Source organism: Heloderma suspectum, chromosome 1 (assembly GCF_057233095.1).
Source record: "Heloderma suspectum isolate Gila_16-S chromosome 1, 16-S_ref, whole genome shotgun sequence".
NCBI lineage: Eukaryota > Metazoa > Chordata > Lepidosauria > Squamata > Helodermatidae > Heloderma > Heloderma suspectum.
The window spans coordinates 6,582,992-6,609,730 of NC_139458.1; the positions used below are offsets into that span (position 1 = coordinate 6,582,992).

Sequence of the window (26,739 nt, forward strand, 5' to 3'; positions counted from 1 at the left end):
TTGCTGGCTGACTACAGCTAGTGTGCAATGGCTGCAATAAATCACTTGCTGATAAGCTGGGTAAGCCTGCCCAAGGCCGGGAAAGGAGAGAGGATGCCCAGAGCTGGGGAGTTTACCAATTCCAGAGTTGAGTTGGCGAGGCAGAGAGCAGTCCTTTTAGCAGTCCAGTTCAAGGGTATAGGGTGAGGTCTAGGCTCAGGGTCTAAGGCGAGGCTGATGAGATCCGATGTGCAGGTATGACATTGTTCTCCAGCATTTTTGCCCCTGCCTGCTTCCTGCTTTTAAGTACAGCGTCCTGGAGCAGCTGCTGGCCATCAGTCCTCTGGCTTCTGGGAGCCTCTCCGTCTTAAACGGCTGTTCTTTGACTTGAAGCCGCCTTCGCTCTGCTGGGGTCAGTGGAACTTCGCCCTCTGAATCCAGCGGAGGGGTTGCACCAGGGCACTGATCATCGACAGGTAGTGAGGGGGCTCGAGCAGCTTCTGTGCTGGTCTCTTTTCCTGGGTCTGGAACCTGCCATTGCCCTTCGTCCTCAGAGGAGTCCGAGGGAGGCCTGGCAGCTGTAAAGAACAGGCTGTCCATGTTGTGCAGGGCTTGTATTCCCTTCACAGAAATAGACGACGATTTCATCAAGAACTTGAAAGTGCTGATTCCGTGGCTGCTAAGCCCCAAGAGCCTGGATGTCAAGGAGATCAATGGGAATAACATCACCTGCCGAGGCCTTGTGGAATATTTCAAGGTGAGACACAAATGTAGGGGATGGTTTCCTGACCTGCAAGCCTTGGTGCATGCAGGGATCCTCTGGTGAGGGGCCCTTCCCTATATAGGGCCCTCATTAAGAAGCTGTCTTTGTATGGGCTTGGGGGCAGGGCCTACTCAGTCATGGCACCCCCTGCTTTGGAAGGCCCCATGGGAACAGAAGCCCCCAAAGATTCACTGGACCTAGGTGGTTTAGAGGCAAAGGCAGCACCTTCAGGTGATCCCAGAAACATACAGGAAAGCCTTGGAACTGGACCAAGAGTGGTCCCCAAAGGCCAACCACCCTTCACCAGCTGATGACTTTGCAGGTGGGCCAGGTGGGGCTTCCCACCTGTTTTCCTGTGTTTATAGATTTTGTGGATTTTTCTGTGCTCAAGGTTTTTAAAGGATAGTCTCAGGGGTTCCACATCACCCTTTTCTTTCCTGTCCATTTCTTCCCAGGCCTACATTAAGATCTACCAAGGAGAAGAGCTTCCTCATCCCAAATCGATGTTGCAGGTAGTCACTTGCCCCATGGGGGCTCTTGGGAATGTGTCTCGGGAAGGGAAGCATTATTGGTTTTCCAGGCTGGCAGTCATTTGAGATGCCTAGTGGAGTGTTCCAAGTCCCTTGGGTGGTGGTGATCTTGGATGCTCTCATCCAGCATGGGCCAACTGATTTGGCAAATCTGGCACAAATCAAGTCCAAAGGAAAAGTAGATGTATGGTGATGCACACTAACTACACCGCGTATGTAGCTGAGCCTGTTGCCATCAGAGCGGTGCGTGGGGGAAATATTCCCAGTCCCTTTCCTGAATTTTCAGACAGTAAGTGTGTAGCCCCTTTACTTACAGTGATATCAGAATAAAAACCATGCAGGCAGGATTCTACCCAGTTGCTGGCTAAGAAGGAAACCCACCTTTCGGTGCTTTGGCTAAGGAATGCACTGCCCCAGGATTATTGGCATGGACGTGGCACTGATTTATTGGATTAAAATGTAACTTTACTAAGGCTATTTAAGGAGCAAAGTATGCAAACTTAAACTCATTGCATGATTTGGAATTCAGAGTGGTTTATGAGGCTCCCTTCAGTTTCTTGGGGTATTTTTGCCTTTGGCCAAGTGAGCCCGCAAGCAGGCAGGGCGCAAGCCAGTCTGTGTGCTCTAACCAGCTCCACAAGCCCTCCTGTGCCCATCCAGGTGAATCACCACACACACACACACACACCCTTGTTATAGGTGCATGCTGCAGATTATTCTCTTCCTCCCCCACCCCTCCATCCCATACTCCCAGGCGGGGAGGTGTACAAAATTATGCGTGGTGTGGAGAAAGTGGAGAGGGAGACGTTTTTCTCCCTCTCTCATAATATTAGAACCAGTGGGGTCCTCCCGTGAAGCTGATTGGTGGGAGATTCAGGACAGATCAAAGGGAGGACTTCTTCAGACGGCGCAGAGTCAAACTATGGAATTCGCTACCACAGGGTGTAGTGATGGCCACTAATTTGGATGGCTTTAAAAAGGGGTTGGACAAATTCCTGGAGGAGAAGGCTATCAATGGCTACCAATGGCTACTAGTTCTGATGGCTATGTGCTACCTCCAGTACCAGAGGCGGTGAGCCTGTGTACACCAGTTGCTGGGGAACATGGGTGGGAGGGTGCTGTTGCACTTGTGTCCTGCTTGTGGGTTTCCCGTGGGCATCTTGTTGGCCACTGTGTGAACAAAATGCTGGACTAGATGGTCTGATCCAGCAGGGCTCTTCTTTTGTTCCTATGACCATGTGGCCCGCCAGATGTTGTCAGACTGCATCTCCCATCTGCCCTAGCCCGCATAGCCAGTGGAGACAGATGGTTGGAGTTGGAGTCCAACAACATCTGGAGAGCTGCACGTTCCCCGCTCGTGCCAGACTAACCAGTGGTGGGGAACCTCGCTCTAGGGGCTGGGTGAGGCCTGCCAGCCCTCCGCAGTCGGGCCCAGCAGAGGCCCCCTCCCCTCCCTGAAGCCCCTCTTTGGGAAAGGGGAGAAGGATGCTGGTTCTGTTGGGAACAGCCCCCTCCAGGTACTTGGAGTGCCTTGAACTGGTGGCTGTTGAAGGCTTCCCTGACCTTTCCCAGTGCTGGGGAAGGAGAGGGGTGAGGGAAGCCTGTTGCGTCAGGAGCTGCCGCTAGAAGGCACCAGGGGCGTCCTGAGGCAGCAGCCCCTGACAGCGCCGCTCTGTCGCTGCTGCTGCTCAGCTGTCTCCCAGTCAGCTGAGTAGCAGGGGCAGGGTAGAGGCGGGGGGTGAACCCCACAGCTCAGTTGCAGGGTGGGACACCACCGGAGCCACCAGGAGAAAGGGGCGGAGTCCCCTTTTTCTCCACTCCTTAGCTGTTTGTCGTGATCAGCTGAGCAGCGTGGGGATGCGGTGTGGGTGCGCGGAAGGTGAGGTTTCCCGGGACAAGGTGAAAAGCAGACCATCCCTGCTGGGACTTGTGTTTCCTTAGCACCTGGAGGTTTCTCTTCGCAGGAGAAAACGTTGAACGTGCAGTTTGTGTGGGGCCCGACTAGGGGAAAAAACCCCATGGTGCAAATCTGCAAAAGCGTTTATTGCAACACTAGTGCGGCAGAAAACAATAGGTTCCAGCATCACTGCTCTTTGTCAGGGGAAGCGAAACCAAGGCACCCAGGAGTTGGCCACAGTGCCAACTTGGTCTTGCGAACAGCAGAGAAGTCATTGGTGTGACTTCCCGCTGAACAGCTCGGAGGCATGCCCCTGCAGAAAAGCAGCTCTTCCCACAATGCAGTGGCATAATTTTACCTCTCCCCGCTGCTTTGTGGAGTTTCTGCTGCAGCCTTCGTGTTTGCGAGTTGGTCCGGTCTTCTCTTTGCTTGGCATGGGGTCGAGACCTCTGGTGCCCGAGGCAGAAAATCCAAACCACAGCACCTATCTTGCCTCCATCCCTGGCAACTAATGAACATGGGGCCCAATCCCCCAGGAAACTCTCCTGTGCAGATCCCATTGAAATGAATAGTCTTGCCCAGAGTGAAGTAGAGCCGTCTGTGACTTCGTGTTTCCATAGTCAACTCTTTCTTTTTTCCTGTTCCACCCCCCCACCCCCAATCCTCCACAGGCCACAGCAGAAGCGAACAATCTAGCAGCTGTGGCCACGGCTAAAGATACCTACAATAAAAGAATGGAAGAGGTAAGCCCAAGACTCCATCCATCACGGTCCTCCAGGGATTCCGCCCCACAATTCCGTGCGGGTCACCTGTGAGCTGCCAGGTGCAGGTCCTCCCCTCCAAGGAGAGGAGACCCTGGGCCAGGTGAAGCTGGCAAGGGTTAGCACTCTTTCTAGCTGTCCAATGGATCTTTACCAGGTTTGCGCTTTTAAGTATATATGAGAATTCTGCACCACGGTAACCCAGCCTCTATGCCAAGAAGAGATGACTTCTGCTCTTCCCTAGGTGCTTTATGCAAATTTGTATGCATTTGTTTGTTTTGCATAGTTTATTTCCACCCCCAGCAGTCTTCGGAAGGAGCTCTCAAGGGCACTGATCCCGCTCAGACCTCCCCCTCCCTCTGGCCTCTGTGATTTCACTGTTATTCCAACATGCTCTCCAACCTGTCTTTTGCAATCATGAGGGATAGAAACTTGGGGCACAATTCATTTTTCCCACTGTGAGCACAGCTTTGTGTGTAGGAGGGGATATGCCGGGGGGGGGGGGGGGCTTGATGGACTCACCCCCTTTCCCTGTTCTGCCCTCAGCTACATGCTGTTACAACACCTCCCGCCATCCTGCTGCTCTCCTGGGTCCCCATGCAGGTGTTTCTGGAGCATGAGTAATTTGCCTGAGGGGCCCTGGGGTACCAGAGGATGGCTGGAGGTGAGTATCTAGGAGGCGCAGATGGGCTTTCCCTTGTGAGCGAGGGGCAGCATGTCAAGGGGGAAGGGCGGGGGAAGGCTGTGTGGATTGGCCTCTGCATGTACAGCTGTCCCCATGGGGGGATGGATCATCCCCTTAAAAAGAAAGCTAGGATTTGTCAGCTGCCGAAAATGCAGCAGCCCAGGCCAAAATCTGTGCCCAAATAATGGAATCGTACATATACACTGCCCTGATTGTAAGTTTGACTAGGATTGCCTGTACCTTCTCAGGGAAGGCAAAGTGTGTGTCTGTATTTTTGAGTTCCCTTACTGCCATGAGCCCTTGAGATGGGACCAGTTAGAACTCTAACTCAGACAGCAGAATTTTGTTTTCCTTGGCAGCAAACTTGGAACACAGTTTCTTGCAGAATTTGGATATTTTGGGTTGGATCCAGGATCTGCTTTCTGTGGGTGGAAAGGAATGGCTCCTGGAAGGTGCCTCTGTCTGATTTTGGGGGATCCCCTCCCCCCGGGCATCACCCCATTCAGCAGGTTCCACAGCTCTCTATGTAGCATTATCAGGGGGCTGGAGGAGGTGCTGTAGGGAGGAGCGGGGAAGGAAGTCCACCTCTGCCAGCCCAGTTGCACGTGCTTAATCTGGATCCAACCCTTTGTGGGTAGAGTTTGTCCCTGTTGCTCTCCTGTAACACTGGGCCTTGGGGATCACCCGATGAAATTGGTGGGCAGGTGATCTTGGAACGACAAAGAGAACTTCACCCAGTGGATAACTGACTAGGGGGATTTAAGTGATGGTCACTGTTGCTTAGAGCAGAGAAATTCATGGAGGAAGAGAAGGTCTCTCAACAGGTAGTAGGCATGATAACTAAATGGAGTCTCCATGTTCAAGAGTAATGTACCATCTGAATACCAGTTGCTGTGGGGAGGGCTCTTACCTTCTCCTTCATACCCTGCTTGTGGGCTTCCCCAAAATATGTCCTTGGCCATTCTTGGAAACAGGATGCAGTGCCTGATCTTGCAGGGTTTGTCTGTTCCTATATGCTTTCCAGTACATCGGGGTGGGCAGCACACAGGTCACATGTGGTCCCCACTGCATCCCAAGTTCAAAGAAAAAAATTTCATGGAAAAATGGCAACTGTAGCACTACAGATGGCCAGAATGGCCATATTTAGCCATATTTAAGCTTGTTTAGCATTCCATAGCCGCTACAAAATGGGTGTGAGAGAAACAAACCAGGAATAAGGAAAACAAGCCACAGTTTGCTTGCTCGTCTGCTAGACAATTCATGGCTAGAGCAACAAACCATGGGTAATACAAACCATGGCTTAGCGTTGCATGCAAACTCAACCATAGTCCATCCCAGACACCGCTGGAGGAGCAGCCTCTAAGCCTGTGTTGCCTTTCCCCCTCCCTGCAAACCCACCACCCTCCCCAGGTGTGTGGAGGCGACAAGCCTTTCCTTGCGCCCAGTGACCTCCAGAGCAAGCACCTGGAGTGCAAGGAAGAGGCAGCGCGGCTGTTCCGCAGCGTGAAAAAGATGGGGGGTGAGGAGTTCAGCCGCCGCTACCTGCAGCAGCTGGAGGCGGAGGTTGACGAGCTCTACGTCCAGTACATCAAGCACAACGACAGCAAGAACATCTTCCACGCCGCCCGCACCCCAGCCACCCTCTTTGTGGTCATCTTCATCTCCTACGTCGTGGCCGGCGTCACCGGCTTTGTTGGGCTGGACATCATAGCCAGCCTGTGCAACATGGTCATGGGCCTGACCCTGATCACCCTTTGCACCTGGGCCTACATCAGGTACTCCGGGGAGTACAGGGAGCTGGGCGCCGTCATCGACCAAGTGGCTGCGGCGCTCTGGGACCAGGTAAGGCCCCCGGCCCTCCCCAAGCCTCCTGGCGGGGCCCCCTCTTGCCTCAGGGGCCCCCAGTGAAGGGGGGGAAGGGGGGTCAACTACAGTGCAAGGCGCAGTTCAGGTGGGAGAGCCTTGCGAAACCGAACGCGAGGGGGAAGGAGAGAGAAGGGAGCGCGATTGTCCTCTTCCTTCCAAAGCACAAGGACCTCAGGGCAGGGGCATTGGACCTCAGGCCCAGCTGGGGCCCCAGTCTGGCCCTCTGGGGTTCCCCAGGTGGCCCCACCCCTTTCCCTGACCAGTTGGGTGCTTTCCTGGCTCCTCCGTGTTTCTTTTTCTGTTCTGGAAGGCGGGAAAGCCCGTTCCGAGACTTGGCCCCTGGCTGTAACAGCTTCCAGCTTCAGCAGCCTGATGCTTTCTGGCTTTTTGGTCCCCCCGCCGCTGGAATGCCCCCTCCCCTGAGGGCTCCTCTGAAACGGAGTTTGGTCCTCAGGGCCAAAAGAGGCTCCGTGCCCCGGCTGTAGGGTGACCTGGGGAAAGGGGGGGCTTGCCGGAGCAACAGGAAGGCCACCTTCACGCAACAGGAAGTCCATGCCCCTCCCCAGGGCACAGTGCTGGCTTCCTGGAAGGGCCAGGCAGGTGTGGGGAGGAGGGGGCTGTGCATGGCAAGGCGTAGGAGCCCTGGCTCGGCGCGCAGAAGCTCCAGGTTCAACCCCTGGCACCTCCGGGGAGGGCTGGGAAGGTCCCTGCCTGGAACTTGGAGAGCTGCTGCCACCCAGTAGGTGGACAGTAGCGGGCTGGATGGGGCAACGGCCTGTTCAAGGCAGCGTCACCCCGTGTTCCCGACAGGGCCCCCGTCCCCCCGAGCGGTGTGTCCATCACGGCCCTGCTCGTGACACTCCAACAGGCAGCAGGGTGGAGCGGTCTGGGGAACGGGGTCCTGGCCCAGGTGGGCCTTTAGCCTGACCCGGCAACTGGTGTCCAGGCCACGTTCAGCAGTGGTGTGGTGGCCTCCAGCTTGCCCAACAGGAGCCAGGGCATTTCAGAGCCCCCAGCTCTTCGAGCGTACACGTGAAAAGCTCTCTGAACTTGTGGGCCAGTGGAGTCCATGAGGGGGTGGCACCCTCGTGCCCTCCAGGTGCTTTGGACTACAATTCCCATAATCCTGACCATTGGCCATGCTGGATGGGGATTATGGGAGGTGAAGCCCAAAATAGCCTTCCCCAACTGGGTGTGCTCCAAATCTTTTGGACTACAACTCCCAGCATTCCTGTTGGGTGTGCTGGCTGGGGCTGTTGGGAATTAAAGCACCAGGTGCAGGAGGTGCCCCAGCCTGATCTGTGGGGTGAGGTTGCTCCTGGTTGTCACTCCAGCACAACCAGCCCAGGCCTCCCTTCTGGGGTTCGGCCAGCGCTGCCGGTAGCGCATCAGCCTTCTAATCTGAGGAGGGTGCAGGGTTCAGGTCCCTGCCTGGGTGTCTTCTCTTTTGCCTGGTGCTTTCTGAGGAGAGGCCATAGCGAGATGGCGGAACGCGCGCTTTGCACGCAGGTGGTCTCAGATTCATTTTACATGTTTACAAGCTTTATGAACTGCTTTTCAGCTCAAACGCCCAAAGCAGTGGAATTCCTGACTTGCTTTGGGGATAATTCGCGGAAAGGCAGGCTGGAAATATTTTTCTGTGTCTGTATGAATTTAACAAATGTACCTCCCATCTTTCCTGATGGTTCAAGGTGAACTGTCATAAGACACAAAACATTGTCCTTACAGCTGTAGTTTTGTGTCTACAAGAGAAGCAAATATAAAAACCACAGAAAATACCCTGCTGGGAACAAAAAAAATTAAATCAGTTTCCAGTTCAAAGGGTGGGATGGGGGCTGCTGACCGGAAGGATGGACCCAACGCCTGACCCATGACAAGGCAGCGCCTGGGTTCGGTGGGAGGGAGGGAGGGGAGGCAGAGCAGCCCAAGAGCGCAGCAGCCCCATCAGATGACACTGAAGTGTGTAATAGGTGCAGTGGCACAACTTTCCTTCTCTCACCTTCTTTTCTGCAACCGCCTTTTCTGCAGGGAAACACCAATGAGGTAAGCCCATTTCTTGTTCTGTAGAAGCTGTTCACCTTCCGCCAATGAGTGCCCGCCTGGGAGTGCCTGCTTGCGTGCCCAAGTGCCGCTTAAGGGGCTTTTCTGCCATCCGCCTCGGCCGCCTTTCTCGGGGCTGGGCAGCTGAGCCGCCTGTCTTTCTCCGGAACTCCCTGCCTCATAAAACAGACTCGCACAACCTGCGCCCCACCGGGGGCACGTGTTGTGGCCTGCCCCCACCCCCCCAGCACACCTTTCTGCTGTTCCAGGCAGGCCCTGGAATGGAATTGTTCTTCAGCCCTCTGCCTCCATAGGAACTGCCCTTCACACGCAGCTGCGGCTGCCCCCAAGTGGCTGGGCATTAGAAGCCCCCGACTGCTTTTAGATGTGTACCGCATGGCCAAACACCGCCAATTAAAAACTGTGACTCAAACTGTGGCTGCATTAGTTCACACATGCGTATTAGTCACTGGACAGCTGGAATGATGGACAGCACCCACAGATTACATATACTGGAATCGTTTCTTTTGCACCGTTTGCTTTGAATTTTTCCATAACGTGTTTTGCTTCTGCCAGTCCCAGAAAGGGTGGCAAGGCGCCATCCAGGGTTGAATAGACTGGAAACTATGCCCCCTAGCAGTCGTATCCAGCAACTTCTCTGGCTTCTGAGATTTCAGCAGCCACTGGCCATGGCCACACACTTTCAAGCACATCTTTGCAAACCATGAGGGCTTGGAACTTGTTTTATTTTTACAGAAGAAAGCTGAATCCTGCAGCTAGATTACTTGGCTTTCTTACACTTTTTCAGAATGAAAGCATGCATACAGGAGACCTGAACACACTCAACATGAATGGCTAAGGCAACCCAAACACGACTTGAAAACTTTTTTTCCCCTTCTAAGCGTTGTGTTTTTGTTTACAGGCTTTGTACAAACTTTACAGCGCAGCTGCCACGCACAGACACTTGTACCACCACGCTTTCCCCACAGCACAGAAGACAGAGCCCACCGAAGGCACAGAAAAGAAGACAATGTAACCCAGCTGCTTTCCACAGAGGTGCATGAAACACATCATTAAACTTGTTAACCATTTTGCATCCATGTACAAGCCTCTGACACGCCTCAAAATGGAAGGCGGAGGAAACTGATAACCCATTTACTTGTACCAATGGCTTAAGTGTGGCTGCTTTAATTTGGATGATGCCCTGCTTGAAGTGGGATGAGTCAGCATGACGGTCATTTTCTTTACAATGCAGTGACTTAATTTTGCTGCAGACACTGTGCTCTTTGGTTCTCCAGACTACTTTGCCTGGTTTCATGACTTTTAAAGACTGAGACTTGGAAGCCAGAGAAGGTGGTGGTTGCTTCCACTCATGCAGAGGGTTTCCCTCTTCTAATGGCGGGGCCCTGCTGTCCGAAAGCCAGGAGCCTGCCGGAGCAGCGACCATCCCCCTCCCCCCCCCCCCCGAATGGGCTTCTCACGACCCAAGTCCCCTAGGTCATTAATACAACTACAGGTTTTCTGAACAGAAACACTATCTTTATTCAAAAGGGACCATGTCTCGTAACATTCTCCTTTTTTGCGCACAAAGATTTTGATTTAACTCTTTTCTTCATCCAGCTGTTAATGACAATGTGGTCATGTTAAAAGATTGCCTTCGCGGAAGCTGCAAAGATTATTTCTTTTGCTATGGTATGTTGAGATGGAAAGTGTTCTTTTTTGTACATGTATTTGAGAGTTTCACTGTATATATTTTTGTTGAGTGCATAAGGAGTGTGCCTAATTTTTATTATTTTATTGTCAATTAAAAGTTTGGTTCCTAAGACAATTACCTCCTTGGTCCCTTTAATCGTTATCGGCTCTTCCCAGGGCAGATGTCCATCCCACGCTAAAAGTGCCGAGCAGGGTTTGGTCACTCCTGCGCATCCTTCCCAAGCTCCCTCCAGCACTGCTGTACACGCAGCAGGTGCCCACTAACTGTGCCAGCAGCCTTCTCTGAAGAGAAGAGCTGCTCCCTCGCAGATTAAGCCCCTTTTAAAGGAACACAATGAGTCTGTCGTGGGACCATGAATCACCTGTACTATAAAGGTTTTACTTTTTATTGCCCCCACCCACTTCACCAACAGCACCTCACAAGTTGTTTTTTAAACTCCCAAGTTTCAAAAGCAGTTTAGCATATGGCATGATGGTAGATGAGCTGCTACTGAAGAGAAGCTTAAAATCCCCTTGAGCTTATGAAAGTGGTTTCATGCTACTTTAGATTCTGGTTTCTGTTCTTCAATCCAAACCCCAATTGCAATTAAACTTTCTGGTCCTTATAGAACGTCCAAACTATGATCATTGCAGGTTTACAGGCCTTAGAAAAAGCCTTTAATTGTATTTTGTTTTGAAGGTAACATCCAATACAGAAGTTTAGTGCCGCACTATTGCTACCTGCTGAAAACAACCATGTACAGTTTTGACAGGGGAGTAAACTTAGCACACCAGCAATCGTCACTGTACTGTTAATAAGGGGTGGTCCCTAGAGTAGCCACTGGTCAAGCTTCTGCAAGGTTTCCATGGTCAGTCCTATCCTACCTCAACCCACATCCAGTGTAAGGGCTAGAAGGCAAATTCTTCACCCAAAACATAGGGCAACGAGCATTGCCTGATCTGGCCAACCCCTTTCAGAACCCTATTTTATTGGATTCCAAAGGGGCACGCGCGCACACATTTTGAGAGATTTGTTCCGGCCCACATTGCATTCACTCACAAATTTAAACAAAAACAACTTTTATTTGACTGATGAGATTTACAGGACATCGATGGCACAGACGTTTTTCCTAAGAAACTGTGAACAACACTATAGGATGAGATGTAAATCAAGACGTGAGAGAGGTGCCCCAGAGTCTTGGATACAAAGACAACTTTGCCACCAGATCACTTTTGTAAAAATGTTCACTGCTGCTTTGGTCATGGCAAGGCTTAAGCCAAATGGCCAAGGCAGGCTGCTCATTCCTGCAAGTACTTCCCAACACAGCACTCACAGTAAGCCCTTTTCAGTGCTGGCTCATCCCTGTTCTCTCTCTGGAAGAGCTCCAAGGCTACAAACTGCTCCTGCCAGCCTGCATACAGCATTTGCTCTGGCAGAAGATGCCCTGGGTAGACCAGTGGGAAACTAGAACTACACTTAACAGTCAAAATAAGGCAGTCATTTGTTAAGTGCATGGGTCCAAGAGAAAACCATATTTTGCAATGCTTTTAATAAAAGATCTGTGTGGCTATTTTGCCTATTAAAGCTGAACAGTACAGCTGATCTGCAGCACAAGAACAGTCTCCTTTTCCCCTGGAGACAAGACCTACAGGACTGTCAGCTGTATAATGGGAATTAGGGTTTCTTAAAGATGCTCATCTACTTTCAGGACATTTCTTACAATGGCGTTTATCATCTGAAAAATACATTTTGCTTCTCCAAGGTAGAACTGGTTGCTATAAAAGAGACACCAGACAAAATAATAATGTGGTTTTTCTTGTCGTTTCCCTCTACACAGGCTCTCAGAATAAGAAACTAACTTCTTTATACAATATAACAAACATCTTTTGTATTCAATAAACATGATACACAAAGAAGATAATTACAAAAGGTGCAAGATCAACAAAGGAGAAGCTGCCTTTTTAACCAAAGCACTTGTTCACATCAGAGTGTGAGGAGTCCCTTGGAGTTCCAATAGCCCTCATCAAAATCCACTGTAGAAAAGAGGGAGCCTAGAAATTCTTGCCATGCTGCTGGGCATACCACTGCTGCCTTTGCTTGCGGTTCTCCAGTTCAGTGAGTAGCGCTTGCCGATATGCCTCATACAGCTTCACTATCCGCTCCAGCTCCTTCATGAAAAGCAGCTTCAGCATCCCCTGGTACGTATCCAGGTCAGCCAACTGGAAGAGTTCCCACTTCAAGATGTGGTCGTATCTGTTGCAAAATGCACAGGAATATATTGAACAAATATGTAATAAAATAAGAACCAATGTCACTGAGCATGATAAATGAAGATTTTAATCCTTATTAGCACTATGCTGGCACCATCAAATCAACACTGTTCATTTTTCTATTCTAGCACTGCCAGTTTCTGGAAGAGGAAACTATTCTTTAGGCTACTTTGGACAAGCAGCCAATAATATTTCATGTTAAGGCATTAATATCCATTACTTTTCAGTTCCAAACCAACTTTTTGTTCTAAACAAAAATGTAATCCTTTTTTATTGGATGGATTAAAAATGTTATTGGGTAGATTAAAAAAAATACAATTAAACAAAAACATTCCCCTCAAACACACAACATTTTGAACCCATTTGCCATCTCCCAAACAAAAATGCAAACAGTTTCTTGCGCCAGATATTGTACCAATCAATGAACTAATTACTGTTGAGCACAGAAAAATTAAAGTTCATAGACAAGTAATGCTTAATGCTCACTTCACAGGAGCCCTGGCATAGACCTGCAGCCAGTCTGGGATCTCTGCAGTGTGGTATGGATTCGCAGGCACAAGGATGGGCTGACTTCTCTCTGTTTGCTGTGGTTGATACGTCACAGGAGGAGGCTGATCATAACGGGGAACACTGCACAGGGACATAGCAAAGAGCAATGCCAGTAAGCAACAAATTTCTTAGCCTAGGGCAACCTTCCCCAGCCTGGTTCCTGCAGATGTGTTGGACAACTCTCAGAATCCTGCAGCCAGCTGTGCTGGCTGGGGTTATGGGAGATTATCCCAACACATCTGGAGGGCACCAACTTGGGAAATGTTGCCCTAGGGTGCACCAACTCTTGGAAACAATAAACCAGTATTGCAGCTAGTGGGTCCCTGCAGCTGTTTTTTGGAACTGCTGCTTTAGGAAGGGAAGAGTCTGCCTCAAGGTACAGTAGCGCCAATGAAAATGTTCCACACAAGACAGTGAGCAGGATCAAGGGTTATTTAGCCTTTCAAGAGTTCACCCATACCTAGCCTCTAGGTGGGTGTTCCTCCAGCACTGGGATTCTGCTTTCACCTAAAGCTCTCCAAAGCCCAAGTATTTCCAAAGATGCTCTTGTTCAGGCAAATGGTTAATAACTGAGGCAAGTGTTGTTTCAGTAGCACAGTTTAAATGTCCTGTTAACAACTCTTGCCCCTTGGCAGCCCATCTGTTTACATGAGAAGGCCTTGCCATTCTTCTGAAAGATGCCAATGCACATGCCCAGGGGCCAGGTGGTCCAGGGCTGTGGGGCAGTCACCAAGGACGCCTCTGTATGAAGATCAAACTCTGAACTCCAGTTACCCATCATAGTACAATTAAAATGAGAACTAAATCCATATCCTTATTAATGTAACAAGAACCATTTCCTGCAACAGGAACTAAGCATTTGGATGGAAGTTCTGGCTTCTAACCATGCTTCCTAACTTTCCAACTTGAGCCACCAAAAGCTAACCACAAGCACCCCTCCCCAGTTCCGGGAGACTTCTGCAATTCCAAGTGTGACTGGAATTCCGTAATTCAAGACACGGAGGAAGAGTGCTGCTCTGTCTGCCAATACTGTCTTGAAGCACAGAGGATTCAGTGAAGCCAGCACTCGAGCTGGAGACCTCATTCAATCCGCGCTCAAGCTCACTAGCTAGATTCTGGCAAGTCGCATTCTTTTTCAATTTTAGTTCCTGTGTTTATAAACAGAATAGTGACCTACTCCACAAGGTAATTGCACTTTGCATACGGCAGGGAGAACAGGAGTAAAAGGTTGCCAAAAGAGATTTTTCAGAAAACCATGTCTTTGTAGAAGAGAAGCAGGGGGCAAGTTTATATGATACTCTGACCTGTGATTTTCAGTTTCTCTGCTACTACATTCTATTCAGGACTGCAAGTTCTTTTTTGAGCAGGGTGAGGGGAGGCTCCCTCCTGTTGCAACTCAATTCTATTGGGTGAGCTATGTGACTCAGGAGAAGGGCCTCCCATATACCTGAAAGGATTCTCTACAGTCCACCAAGTACAGGAAATCATGCCAGAGGTCTGGAACCCATCCTTAGATACAAAGACACTTTGAAAGCCAACCTCAAACCATGAATTATCAGTCCTTGGGAGCTTAGTGTATCAGACAGGCTTGGATGAAGATGTCTGTGCCATGAAACTTATCTGTGTTTGAAAAGTGACATGCTCAACTTCTGCAGGATAAGATAATGTCTTAATCCCACTACCGGGAATTCCATCCTTTATATTAACAGCATTGCGTCTGTAATATAAGCAGCTGTCTTTGCCAGTCTAGGATTAGACACGTATTACGTGTGAGAAACTATGAAAACAAAAGATTTAAATGGACAAGGCCTCTACCTGCCTCTGTCGTGGCAATGCCATACCAACCATGTGTTGTGTGCTATCAACTATCCACAGTGAGCTCTGCCAATGCAGACATGAAGTTCCAGGCTTAGTGATTTGATGTTTTGTGCTTTTCCTTTGTGTGTTAGAAATGACTGAAGGGAAGGTTCTTAATATGTGCAAGCAAAGGCAATTCAGGCTGATTATCTTACAGCACAACCGTTTACATTTCGACTCAGAAGTCAGTCACGCTGAGTTTAATGGGGCATAAAAACAAGGGAATTTGACCCTTCTGGAGCTCCACAGCATCTCTGATAGCCATTTTCTTCAATACGATAGATGGTTTTTGGGCGCTCCCCTAAATTTCAAGGGGTGGCAGGGGCTGTGGGGGCTTCATGCAGCCCACATGTTGCCCACCTCTAGCCCAAGTGAAGCCCATGAACACCTTACCTGGGGGCACAGGGGTGTTTGTACTGTGCTCTTTTATTGATATGGTCAACATAGTACACTCCAAACTCAGCTGATTCCACACGTTCCCATCCTGGAGGCAGTCCCTCTCGCTCAAGTGGATGGCTCCAGTGTGTTGTGTTAGTGTTGTGGTCTATGTAGTATTTTCTTCCTCTAAGAGTCCAGTCCACCGACCATCCAGGAGGGAGAGGTAAATCTTCTGAACTGTGGTTTGTTAAGTTTCCCAACGATGTAGCAGCTACTCTTCCAATGCCTGGAAAACCCCCAAATAGGATATGGGTAAGCAGACAGTCTTTCACGGGCTTGTTGCAACATTACACAATTTCTTTCCTCAGAAAGGCGGCAGCAGATTGTCATCAGCTCCATAACATGCTCCCTCTCAGTATCTAGATTTATAGCTTCCTCTCACAAACATTCCTGCCTAGAGGGGGCATTGGTGCTTTCTATGCATGCCACATGCTTCTTTTGCTTACACAAGTTGACTGGCATTGGCTAGTACAGTAAGAAATATTCTTGTAGTTGCCTTCTCACCCCACGACTACGAAATCCTGGTTCAAGGCTTACTTTAGTGCACATTTGTGCACGTAAACCTAGGGCACAGAACAGCACAGGGTTATTCTTGAAGGACAATTTTTTAAAGCTCTCCTACACTCATGATCACGGAAGGAAGAGTGAAGCTAACAAAGATTAAAGCATGGTCAAAACAGATATGCAAAGTTAAGTGGGTGAGCAGCTGAAAAAACTGGGGAGTACTGCATTTTTTTCAAAACTGAAAAAACTGGGGAGTATTGCATTTTCTTCAAAACTGAAAAAAAACAGTGGACACTCTGCTCATGACTATTTCATAATAGGACTGCTTATCTGGAGACAAAAAGGCTCTTGACCATGGAATCCATTTCCAAAAATGCCAGAGAACAAATCCTGGAATCAAAGACTTGAGAGGTCAGCCCAAGCCTTCCAAGAAATTTGAGATAGATGAAGTTAGTGGGTCTGAACCAAGCCCTGCTTACACATGACTTGCCAGCCAGAGGTGAGATTTCCAAGGAGCGTGGCGAACTGCCCTACACGGAGCCACGCCACTGGTCCACCTGCAGCGCAGTGCTGCCCGCTCTAAAGGGCAGCAGCTCTCTGGAATTATCAGGCAGAGACGTACCGCCTGCTCCTTTTAACTGGAGACGCCAGAGCTGAATCTGAAAAGCGTGCACTCTACCATTCTCAGTGGGAGAAGGGGAAGATTAATGGGGGCCACAGAAAATAGATGGAAACAATTTGACCTGTGGACCTGGTATTTTGCACCCCTGCTCTGAACAAGAGAAAGGTCTGGCTGGCTCAGGTTTCTGAGGAGAACAGAATGAGGATGGAAAGGGACTGGTTACAGCCACATGAGAGCAGTCCCAGACTTGCTGGACTTGTCTAGTTGACAATGAGCCAGCCAAGCTGTGAAGACCACAGAACAGCTTGCCAGTGTCTTCTCAAGCAGCTGGCTTCAATGAGAAACTGGCTTCTGCTAAGGGCTGGAAGAAAGGGGGAGGGCCTCTCTGTATCTCCTGCAACTTGGAGGGAAGACAGAACGGGAAAACAGCCAGATCCTTCTTCAAAACGTTATCACTGACTAGAAGAGCGAATTAATGTATATGCACAAGAAATGTCTATGCTATGGAGCCTGGGTGTGTTTCAAGAGAATTGGGGGGGGGGGATATCACATAACTTGGGGGTCAGCTCACACACTCTAAAATTCTCTATTCAATTCAGCCCTCAATACCGGCATGGGAAACAACATACAAATCGGTGCAGCTATCTTGATGATGATAGAGGTGAGCTTAGATGTCCAGCATGGGACAGGATTCTGGGGCACTTGAGCAACAGGATAAGTGCCTAACCTAGGATATGATGAGAAGTGCCAGTCTGCCATTAGTATGCTATTTCTTTGGAACAGATATACAATTTCAGTTCCTGCCCACTCAGATACAATTGCTTCAGCCAATGCTAAAAGAAACAATCTGCCTGCGGCCTCTCAAAGATGGAAGCTCCTTCTCAGAGTGGGTTGCCCATCTCAACACCCAAGCCTGAGACTAGGATGCAGTGAACCCTCCTACTGTGCCACTGAAGCATCTTATTTTCTCTAACTTCATTGAGATGCCCTGAGGAAGCTGCAGCATTATTTGTGGCTTGGCTTTTCTCCTCTCTCCCATAGCATAATGTTTTCAAGCCTCAGTACTGACTGTGGCACCCAGCTAGGCCAGCACCTTCTGACTCCATGGCCGTAGCTTGGCCACTCACACTACAAAGCTCCCACCAGCAGAAACCCAAGTTAACCTCTGCCCAGGCCCTTCAAAACTTACCTTGGGGCAATCAGTGTGGGGCAGGAGGGTGGTGGCAGATTAACAAGGGCCACAAAGAACAGATGGGAATGATGGGTCTGCAGACCTGATATTCCCTACTGCTGACTAAATAAGCCATATACACCAAGTACAATTCCTCAAGCAAACCAAGATGAGAGTTTACATAAGTCAAATGTGCAAACATTTAATTTACCACAGCAAACAAACAGCCTGTCTCTGAAGCTAGCTCAGCCTCTTTTCTAATAAAAAGCCTTCTGCAAGAAAAGCATTTCTTTTTCAAAACAAGAGTTTCATACTTGAGGTCAGTAACCCCAAAGTCTTGACATTCTTCCCTGCATATTTATTTTCCCCTCTGCAAAACACACAAGGCAACCAACTTGTCCGCAATAACCAGGAAGTTGAGTAAAAATGTAATCTGCTTACATATCAATTTGTTTACATTATACCAGAAATACATTTTAAAGTTGTAGCATCTACATGCTATGACCAGTACTGTGATTTCACAAATGATATTCAAGAATTCACTGTTCTGATGAACTTCCTTCTGTAAACACAAGAAAGCCACATGAAAAATTTGATCTGGAATGCTGTCATGCCCAGAACCAGTTACATTTCCAAGACAAACATCTGATGTCTTCTTGTTCTTTTCAGAAGGCTTTTCTTCAGATCCAAGGCCAAGAACCCCCCTTACTCTTCCACGCAAATATAAAATGATCAGTTTTCTGAGGAAACTTTAAGATGACACCCAACATTTCAACTATATTCAACAGTATAGTTGGGTATAGTTTTCCTATCTCTTCTCTTCCAAAATACATATGTGTAAATCTGAAAACTACTCCTGGAATTATACTTACACAAGGCAATATACACCGACTACTACCCATTTAGAAATCCTGTTCCCACTACCTCGCCTCAAGGTGGCAGGCAACCTGGCCTCTCCCACATATGGGGTTCCTGAAACTTGCTGCCAACAGATTCCACTCATTTTACAATACTAGCCTACACAGACCAATACACTAGCTCAGTGCAAAGTAGCCTGGATGTTCACCTACCAAGTAAAGCATCCTGAATATCAACTGGCAAAAGCAGGAAGGGATACATGACATTATGATACTGCCGCCATTATTACACAAACTACAACATTCTGCTTCATAACTGGAAATTCTGGATAAGGAGCCCAATGACACTTGCCTGAACTATGTCGTCCCTGATTCTGCGACATCCTTTGGATGAGGTCCGCATTATGTTCATAGTATCTATATTCCTCCTGCACATGATCCCCCAGCTGGTGCCGCCTTTGACCATTATAGAAGCGGTCATAATAGTAACGGGATCCAGCATCTCCATTTTCAGTAACAGAGTTGGCCTCTGTCAAAAAGGACTGTGAAGATAAACCATATTCCCGGGGGACTTCAGCCAAACTCCTGGCAAGGTAGGAAGGGGCAGACAGCCTGTTGCTTTCACGCCTCACTATCTCATGAGGAGGCCTCTGCACTGGAGTCCTAAGGAAGCTCTGGTTTCTGGAAACAGCTCCATCCCCACCCGCTGAGTAGGCAGAAGAACCCAGGTCTGGAAGGCAGAGATCTGTTCGTCTTGGAATGGTTGGACCATGGCGGATGAATGAAGGCATCAGATCTGTAACAGAGTATTGCAGTCAAACAAACATAGGGAACTCTGAATATTCCAAGATCTCCACATGTACAAAGTAGGTACATTATTTGATTTTTTTTTTAAATGCAAGAAAATAACAACCCAGCATGACAGCAGTAAACTTCAACAGCCACACCACATTATTGCACAATACTATGAACTCTATTGCAAGATGGAATTGTATGGCATTTAAGCTGTTTCATGCATTTATAGTCATGTGAAAAAGAAAGTACACCCTCTTTGAGTTCTATGGTTTTATGTATCAGGACATAATAAAAATCATCTGGTCCATAGCAGGTCTTAAAATTAGGTAAATACAACCTCAGATGAACAACAACACCTGACATATTACACCGTGTCATTATTTATTTTACAGAAATGAAGCCAAAATGGAGAAGCCGTGTGTGAAAAACTAAGTACACCCTTACTGCTTCCATAGGTATGAAGAGGCCAAGTAGCAGCCAGGTGCTGCTAATCAAATGCCCTTGATTAACTGATCATCAGCAAGTGTGACCACCTCTATAAAAGCCGAAGTCTCAGGAGTTTGCTGGTCTCGAGCATTCAGGTGTATGTTGCCACAATGCCAAAGAGTAAAGACATCAGCAACGATCTTAGAGAAGGAACTGTTGCTGCCCATCAATCTGGGAAGGATTATAAGCCCATTTCCAAACAATTTAAAGTCCATCATTCTACAGTGAGGAAGATTATTCACAAGTGGAAAACATTCAAGACAGTTGCCAATCTTCCCAGGAGTGGACGTCCCAGCAAATTCACCCCAAGGGCAGACTGTGCAATGCTCACAGAAATTGTAAAACATCCAAGAGTTACATCTCAGATTCTACAGGCCTCATTTAGCATGTTAAATGTTAAACTTCATGACAGTACAATTAGAAAAAGACTGAACAAGCATGGTTTGTTTGGAAGGGTTGCCAGGAGAGAGCCTCTTCTCTCTAAAAAGAACATGGCAGCACGGCTTAGGTTTGCAAAGTTGCATGTGAACAAATCACAAGACTTCCGGAACAATGTCCTTTAGAGAGACGAGACCAAAGTGGAGATATTTGGCCATAATGCGCAGCGCCACGTTTGGCGAAAACCAAACACAGCATATCAGCACAAACATCTCATACCAACTGTCAAGTGCGGTGGTGGAGGGGTGATGATTTGGGCTTGTTTTGCAGCCACAGGACTTGGGCACCTTGCAGTCATTGAGTTGACCATGACCTTCTCTGTATACCAGAGTATTCTAGAGTCAAATGTGAGGCCCTCTGTCCGACAGCTAAAGCTTGGCCGAAATTGGGTCATGCAACAGGACAATGATCCCAAGCATACCAGCAAATCTACAAGAGAATGGCTGAAAAAGAATCAAGGTGTTGCAATGGCCCAGTCAAAGTCCAGACCTCAACCCGATTGAAATGCTGCAGTGGGACCTTAAGAGAGCTGTGCATAAACAAATACCGGCAAACCTCAATGCACTGAAGCAATTTTGTAAAGAAGAGTGGGCCAAAATTCCTCCACAACGATGTGAGAGACTGATAATGTCATACAGAAAACAATTACTTCAAGTTATTGCTGCTAAAGGTGGTTCTACAAGGTATTGCTGGTATTAATGTTTAAAGCCCGTAACGGCTTGGGGCCAGGTTATCTGAAGGATCACCTCCTCCCATATGTGCCTGCCCGGACCTTAAGATCATCGTCAGTGGCCCTTCTCCGTGAGCCCCTGCCAAAGGAAGTGAGGCGGGTGGCTACTAGGAGGAGGGCTTTTTCTGCTGTGGCACCCTGGCTGTGGAATGAGCTCCCTAGTGAGGTTTGCCTGGCACCTACATTGTATTCCTTTCTGCACCAGGTGAAGACCTTCTTACTTTCCCAGGCATTTTAGCTTTCTAGACATTTAGCTTTGCTGCTTTAAATCTGTATTTTAAATTCCTGCACTGCTGCTAGGTTTTATTGTGGTTGTATTGTTATTGTGGTTTTAATGTTCTATATATTTTAAATTGTTTTATTGTGTGCCATTTGGTTTTAATTTTTGTGAACCAGCCAGAGAGCTTCGGCTATTGGGTGGTATAGAAATGAAATAAATAAATAAATAAAATATTGACTCATAAGGTGTACCTCATTTTTCACAAACGGCTTCTCCATTTTGGCTTCATTTCTGTAAAATAAATAATGACACCGTGTAATATGTCAGGTGTTATTGTTCATCTGAGGTTGTGTTTACCTAATTTTAAGACCTGCTAAGGACCAGATGCTTTTTATTATGTCCTGATAGGTAAAACCATAGAACTCAAAGAGGGCGTACTTTCTTTTTCACATGACTGTACATACTTTGAGTGATTCTACAATCTGCAATGATTCATGCCACTTTAGCATTAAGGCAATTCTATACACACCTACAAGTTTTATCCATTTCACTTCATCTTCATGTATAAGAGGAACTAAGAACAGGCAAATGAACACCATGGCTAGGGACAAAAGGCAAGTGCTCCATTGCAACAGTATGAATTTACGTAAAAACACATGCATATGCCAAAGGTTACATTTGTGGGAAATTCAGAAATAGAACTTATAGTTTTGATACATGTGTAATCATGGTTTAGCTACATGGTTACACTGTAGAAAAAGCACTTAAGATTTCCTGAAGTGTGCACGTTTACTGTTCAGTATAAAACACTTGTAACTATTGCCTCCGCATAGTCATTTATTATTCCGTCTTTAATTGAGGAATTACAACAAGTGGCATGAAACTACTTTGCTGAGAAACTGGCATATCATGTTATTTTGATTTATTTGTTGTTCAGTCGTGTCCGACTCTTCGTGACCCCATGGACCATAGCACGCCAGGCCTTCCTGTCCTGCGCTCTCTCCCGGAGCGTGCTCAAGTTCATATTCATTGCATCCGTGATGCTATCTAGCCATCTCATCCTCTGCCATCCCCTTCTCCTTTTGCCTTCAGTCTTTCCCAGCATCAGGGTCTTTTCCAGGGACTTTTCTCTTCGCATTAGGTGGACAAAATATTGGAGCTTCAGTATCTGTCCTTCCAATGAGCAGTCAGGGTTGATTTCCTTTAGGATGGACTGATTTGACCTCCTTGCAGTCCAGGGGACTCGTAAGAGTCTTCTCCAGCACCACAGTTCGAAAGCATCAATTCTTCGGCGCTCAGCCTTCCTTATAGTCCAGCTCTCACAGCCATACATTACTACTGGGAAAACCATAGCTTTGATTAGACGGACCTTTGTCGGCAAGGTGATGTCTCTGCTTCTTACTATGCTGTCTAGGTTTGCCATAGCTTTCCTCCCAAGGAGCAAGCGTCTTTTAATTTCATGGCTACAGTCACCGTCTGTGGTGACCTTGGAGCCCAAGAAAGTAAAATCTCTTCATGGATCACTGCCTTGTTGTCGCGAAGGGGCTTGCGTAACTCAGTGAAGCCATAAGCAATGCCGTGCAGGGCCACCCAAGACGGACAGGTCATGGCAAGAGTTCTGACAAAATGTGGTCCACTGCAGAAGGAAATGGCAACCCACTCCAGTATTCTTGCCAAGAAAACCCCATGGAACGTATTTTGATTTATATTGAACTGTAAATATTACTAAGGTATGGTATACTAAGGTATATTACTAATATGCATAGTAATATTTTGCTAGCAGAGGAGAGAAGATAGGATCCCACCATAACACAATTATTTCTTGCCCTACCCGAATGTGTGTTATCAATATTCTTGTCCTACACATACCCCTCCTACACATCCCAATAATTCTAAACCTCACGAGGGGTTTTCTCAAGATTCATGGAAAAACTCCCAAGAACTTCTCAAGCCCAGTAGAAGTTGCGGTCTCCAACATGGTGCCCATGGGCACCACTATGCCCACAGATACCCCCCCCTTAGTGCCTGCCATGCTCCCTGCCCGATTTTAAAAATCTGTTTAAAAATGGGAAGCTTGCATGCCAAAATACCTGTGGACGTCATTCGAAATAAAATAGAAATAGTAGGCAGCTGCAGCCCAGCACTTCATTTTGATGTGATGCATGTGCAATGTCTGGTTTTGTGTCTGTGTGTATTTTGCCTGGGATTGTGTGTGTGTGTGTTTATGTGGGGAGGTTGTGTGTGAGTGTTTTACCTGTATGTTTTTCTCTGAGCATCACCGGTTTGCCTTCTGTGAAATAGGTATTTTGTTGTGGTAAATATATGATCTGACATATAGGGGTCAGACTCAACCTCTGTCTTACACTCAGTTCTTTGGCTGAGGTAATCTCTTTGAGCCTCATCATTTCATCTTCTGTGAAATGACTGCTGGAGCAGAAAACTTGGGGTTCAAAAGAGTGGTTTTGTGTTTTGAAGCTCAGATCCCACCTCTCTCTTGTATTCAGATTCTTTGGCAAGTACTTTTCTTTCAAGCTTCGCCAATTTACTTTGTGGGAAATGGGTGTTTTGCGACTGGCCAGGCCCACCATGGCAGCCATTTTGCGAATGCACCCACAACACTTGCTCAAAATTCCAGATGTGCATATCAGCCCAAAAGGGATGGGGATTCCTGCTCTAGGTGCTCCATTAGACATTATCCGCTCTCACAACTTTCCCCCCGTCCATCAATTTCCCTTGAAACCCACCCAGCGCTAAGTGAAGCTCCTCCTAATTTTACCCAAGGTCCTTGAGAGTTTTTGTGGCAAGGAGTCAAACCAACCTTGAACCTATAAGCCAGTTTGAGGGGGTGGGGGTTGCCTCCCAGAACTGATCCCAAATCTAATCTCCACTATTTGCCTTGAACCTGAATGAACTAAGCACAAAAACAGCAAATCCGTAGTTCAATAAGCAAACGCTTAGGAGGTTCTTAGGAGGGTGGAAAGCAAGGGCTTCTTTCTCTTTCTCCTCCAGCCTACAGAAGCAGGCAAGAGAGACTCTATTCTCCAGGTACCAAATGAACAAGAAGAGACAGACAAGAGCAGGAGGGTTATTATTTATATAGAAAAGTCTATGTACGTGGTGCTTGACAAAGAACACGTTCCTGGATTGGCAATTCCCATGTCTTCTTTATTTTACTTGCGGTCAAAGTACAAACTAGTTTTCTAAGACAAAGACAAAGAAAAAAGCTGATCTAACAAAATTGTGGGCTAGTTTGAAAATTCTAGCAACAACTTTCAAATGAGCGTGAGTTATTTTTCAAATCAGAAATGTCTGGCTAATTCAGAGAATCATGTTGAACCACTCCTCAGAACAGGTCAGAATTCCAAGAGGTCAAAGCCCACAAATGTATTAGTCCCTACATTTTATCAAGGAGGCTCATCTCTAAGAACATAAAACGATCTTGCTAGATAAGACCAAGGTCTATCAAGTTCATTTTGCTGTTTCTATCAAATGCATGTCAACTGGATGCTCACAAGCAGGACAGGGCATGATGGTTTTTTAAGCTGTTTGTATGTATTTTATTGCTGTAAGCCACCTTGGGATGGCTTCTGCCCTGAAATAAATGATAACCATCCCTGGTTTTGTCCCTGCCATCTGGGACTCTGAGGTATACTACCTCCAAACATGGAGGTTTCACTTTACATGCCATGACTACTAAACCTCTTCTTTCCATGAAAGTATCTAATCATTTTAAAAAGCTACCTGTGGCTATCAACATATCATAAGGTTACGTAAATTAGTTATGTCAGTCCTGAACCTACTGCCAACCACCTTCAGTTGGTGCCCCAAGTTTGGAGGGGGAGAAAAAATCTTTGTATAACCAGCAGTGATTATGACTACCAATAGCTATCGTGTTTTCTCTCCCTCCCACCCACCAGGCATGTTTATTTGGAAGGCAATCACTGGGGCTTACTCCCAGGTAAGTGTGCATAGCCACTTTCCCCAATCTGGTGTCCTCCAGATGTGTTGGATTGCAAGCCCAGCATTTCCATGTGGTTGTAGTACAGCACACCTCGAGGGCACTAGGTTGGTGAAGGATGGTGCACAGGATTACAGCCCAAGTGGCTTTTCTTTCAAACTAAAAAGCCCAGAACACTTTCAACCAGCCTTCCCCACCTTGGTGCTGTCCTGATGTTCTGGACTACAGCTCCCAACATCCCTATCCGCTGACCATGGAGTTACAGCCCCAAACATCTGCATGGGGCCAGGTTGGGGAAAGCTGCTGTAGACCACCATCTTCATAAGAAAGTGCTCCAAGCATGTGAATATTTCAGTCTGGAGTCCTGTACGTGCTTACTTGCACAAAAGGGGCCCTACTTCTGCGTAAACACGTTTCAGAGCCAGCTGCAAGCAGCCTTTCTGTACCCTTTAAAGCTCCAAGGTTCAGACTTGAAATAAGACGCTAAGGCAAGGGTGGGAATCCTAACGCCCTGCAGATGGTTGCGGGCTACAGCTCCTATACGCCTCGGCCACTGGCCGCGCCGGCCAGGGCTCGCGGGAGGCGCAGCCCCAAGCCCCGAGCTGCCCTCCCTAGCCCACGAGATCCCTCCTGAGAAGAGCCTCCCGATCGCGGGCCTTCCACGCCCGCGGCCCGGCCCGCGGCCAGGAAGGCTGGGCGCTGTCGCCCGGAACATCCGGCAGGCGCCAAGCGGGCCGGCGGGCCAGGGCGCTGCGAAGGCCGAGGCGGGGGCTGCTCCGCGCCTGAGCCTCCCGCCACACGCTCAGCCCGCGCCGCGGCGGGGAGGGGAGGACGCGCGCCGCGCGATGCCGCCCCCGGCCGGGGCTCAACTCACTGCGGAGCAAGGGGCTGGTCTCCTTGATCACGTACTTGCCCTGCACCTCGCCGGGTTTGGAGAGCTCGGCGCGCGTTTTCTTCCGGGACAGCATCCCCGCCGCGGCCCGCGGCACTCACAGCCGCCGCGGGGGGCCCCGGCGCCGCCGGCCGCCGCCCTCCCGCCCGGGCGCCGCGGTCATGCCCGCCGCCGCCGCCCTCCCCTCGCGCCCGCGCTCCTCCTCCGGCGGGCAGGCCGGGCGGGCCTTTCCCCTCGCGGACGACGGGCGGACTCCGCTTCCCGCCGCCGCCCGCGCCCCGGACTGACGGGAGGCGCAGCGGCGCTCCGCGCGAGGGCCTGTGGGAAGCCCGCGCCGAGGGGCCGTGCGGCGGGGAGGGCGCGGCGCGGCGCCACCTCGCGGCGCGGAGGGACTTCACCACTTTCCCGGGGGGGCGGGGCGTCCCCCTTGGCGCGCGAAAGGCCGGTGGGCGCGACCGTTGGCTCCGCCCCCGCCGCCCTGTGGGCGGGGCCGCTGCGCAGCGTACTGGGCGCGTGCGCGCAGAGGGGCTTTCGGCGGCTCGAGGGGGGGGGGACGCGCTCGCGGGCCTCGGCTTCCCCGCCCCGCCGCTGCTCGGGGCCGCCCTGCTATACGGGCTGAGCCAGAAGAACGGCTGCGCCCCTATGCCTGTTGCGGCACAAAAACGTCCCACAGCCCTATGCATGTTTAGATAGAACATCCTACGGCCCTATGCATGTTGAGGCAGAAAACATCCTACA

General features: G+C 48.8%; 2 protein-coding genes across 9 annotated transcripts in view; one reads left to right on the forward strand and one right to left on the reverse strand.

Annotated features, from left to right (window-relative positions):
- ATL1 (atlastin GTPase 1) overlaps nt 1-12,950 on the forward strand; it is a 47,431-nt gene extending 34,481 nt beyond the window's left edge. For 3 of the 6 annotated variants that reach the window (XM_084834384.1, XM_084834417.1, XM_084834424.1), the window contains 5 exons: nt 609-736; nt 1,198-1,254; nt 3,841-3,912; nt 6,026-6,457; nt 9,444-10,600. In XM_084834384.1, the coding sequence (XP_084690510.1) occupies nt 609-736; nt 1,198-1,254; nt 3,841-3,912; nt 6,026-6,457; nt 9,444-9,557 (803 nt within the window). In that variant the 3' untranslated portion in view covers nt 9,558-10,600. Of the gene's footprint in view, nt 1-608; nt 737-1,197; nt 1,255-3,840; nt 3,913-6,025; nt 6,458-9,443; nt 10,601-12,051 lie in introns of those variants that run through there. The other 3 variants (XR_014787769.1, XM_084834407.1, XM_084834394.1) reach the window with 3 other exon arrangements.
- Nucleotides 11,277-26,350, reverse strand: SAV1 (salvador family WW domain containing protein 1). 3 transcript variants are annotated; one of them, XM_084834438.1, is made up of 5 exons: nt 25,984-26,350; nt 18,835-19,278; nt 15,284-15,554; nt 12,971-13,114; nt 11,277-12,467 (listed from the first exon to the last, which is right to left on the reverse strand). In XM_084834438.1, the coding sequence occupies exons 1-5, from the start codon at nt 26,075-26,077 to the stop codon at nt 12,266-12,268; spliced, it is 1,155 nt and encodes a 384-aa protein (XP_084690564.1). In that variant the 5' UTR covers nt 26,078-26,350; the 3' UTR covers nt 11,277-12,265. The 3 variants fall into 3 exon arrangements, with proteins under 3 accessions (XP_084690564.1, XP_084690572.1, XP_084690582.1); XM_084834446.1 differs by having other exon boundaries at nt 26,019-26,301; XM_084834456.1 differs by lacking the exon at nt 25,984-26,350 and adding an exon at nt 21,403-21,437.
- Nucleotides 26,351-26,739: the final 389 nt, after the last annotated feature.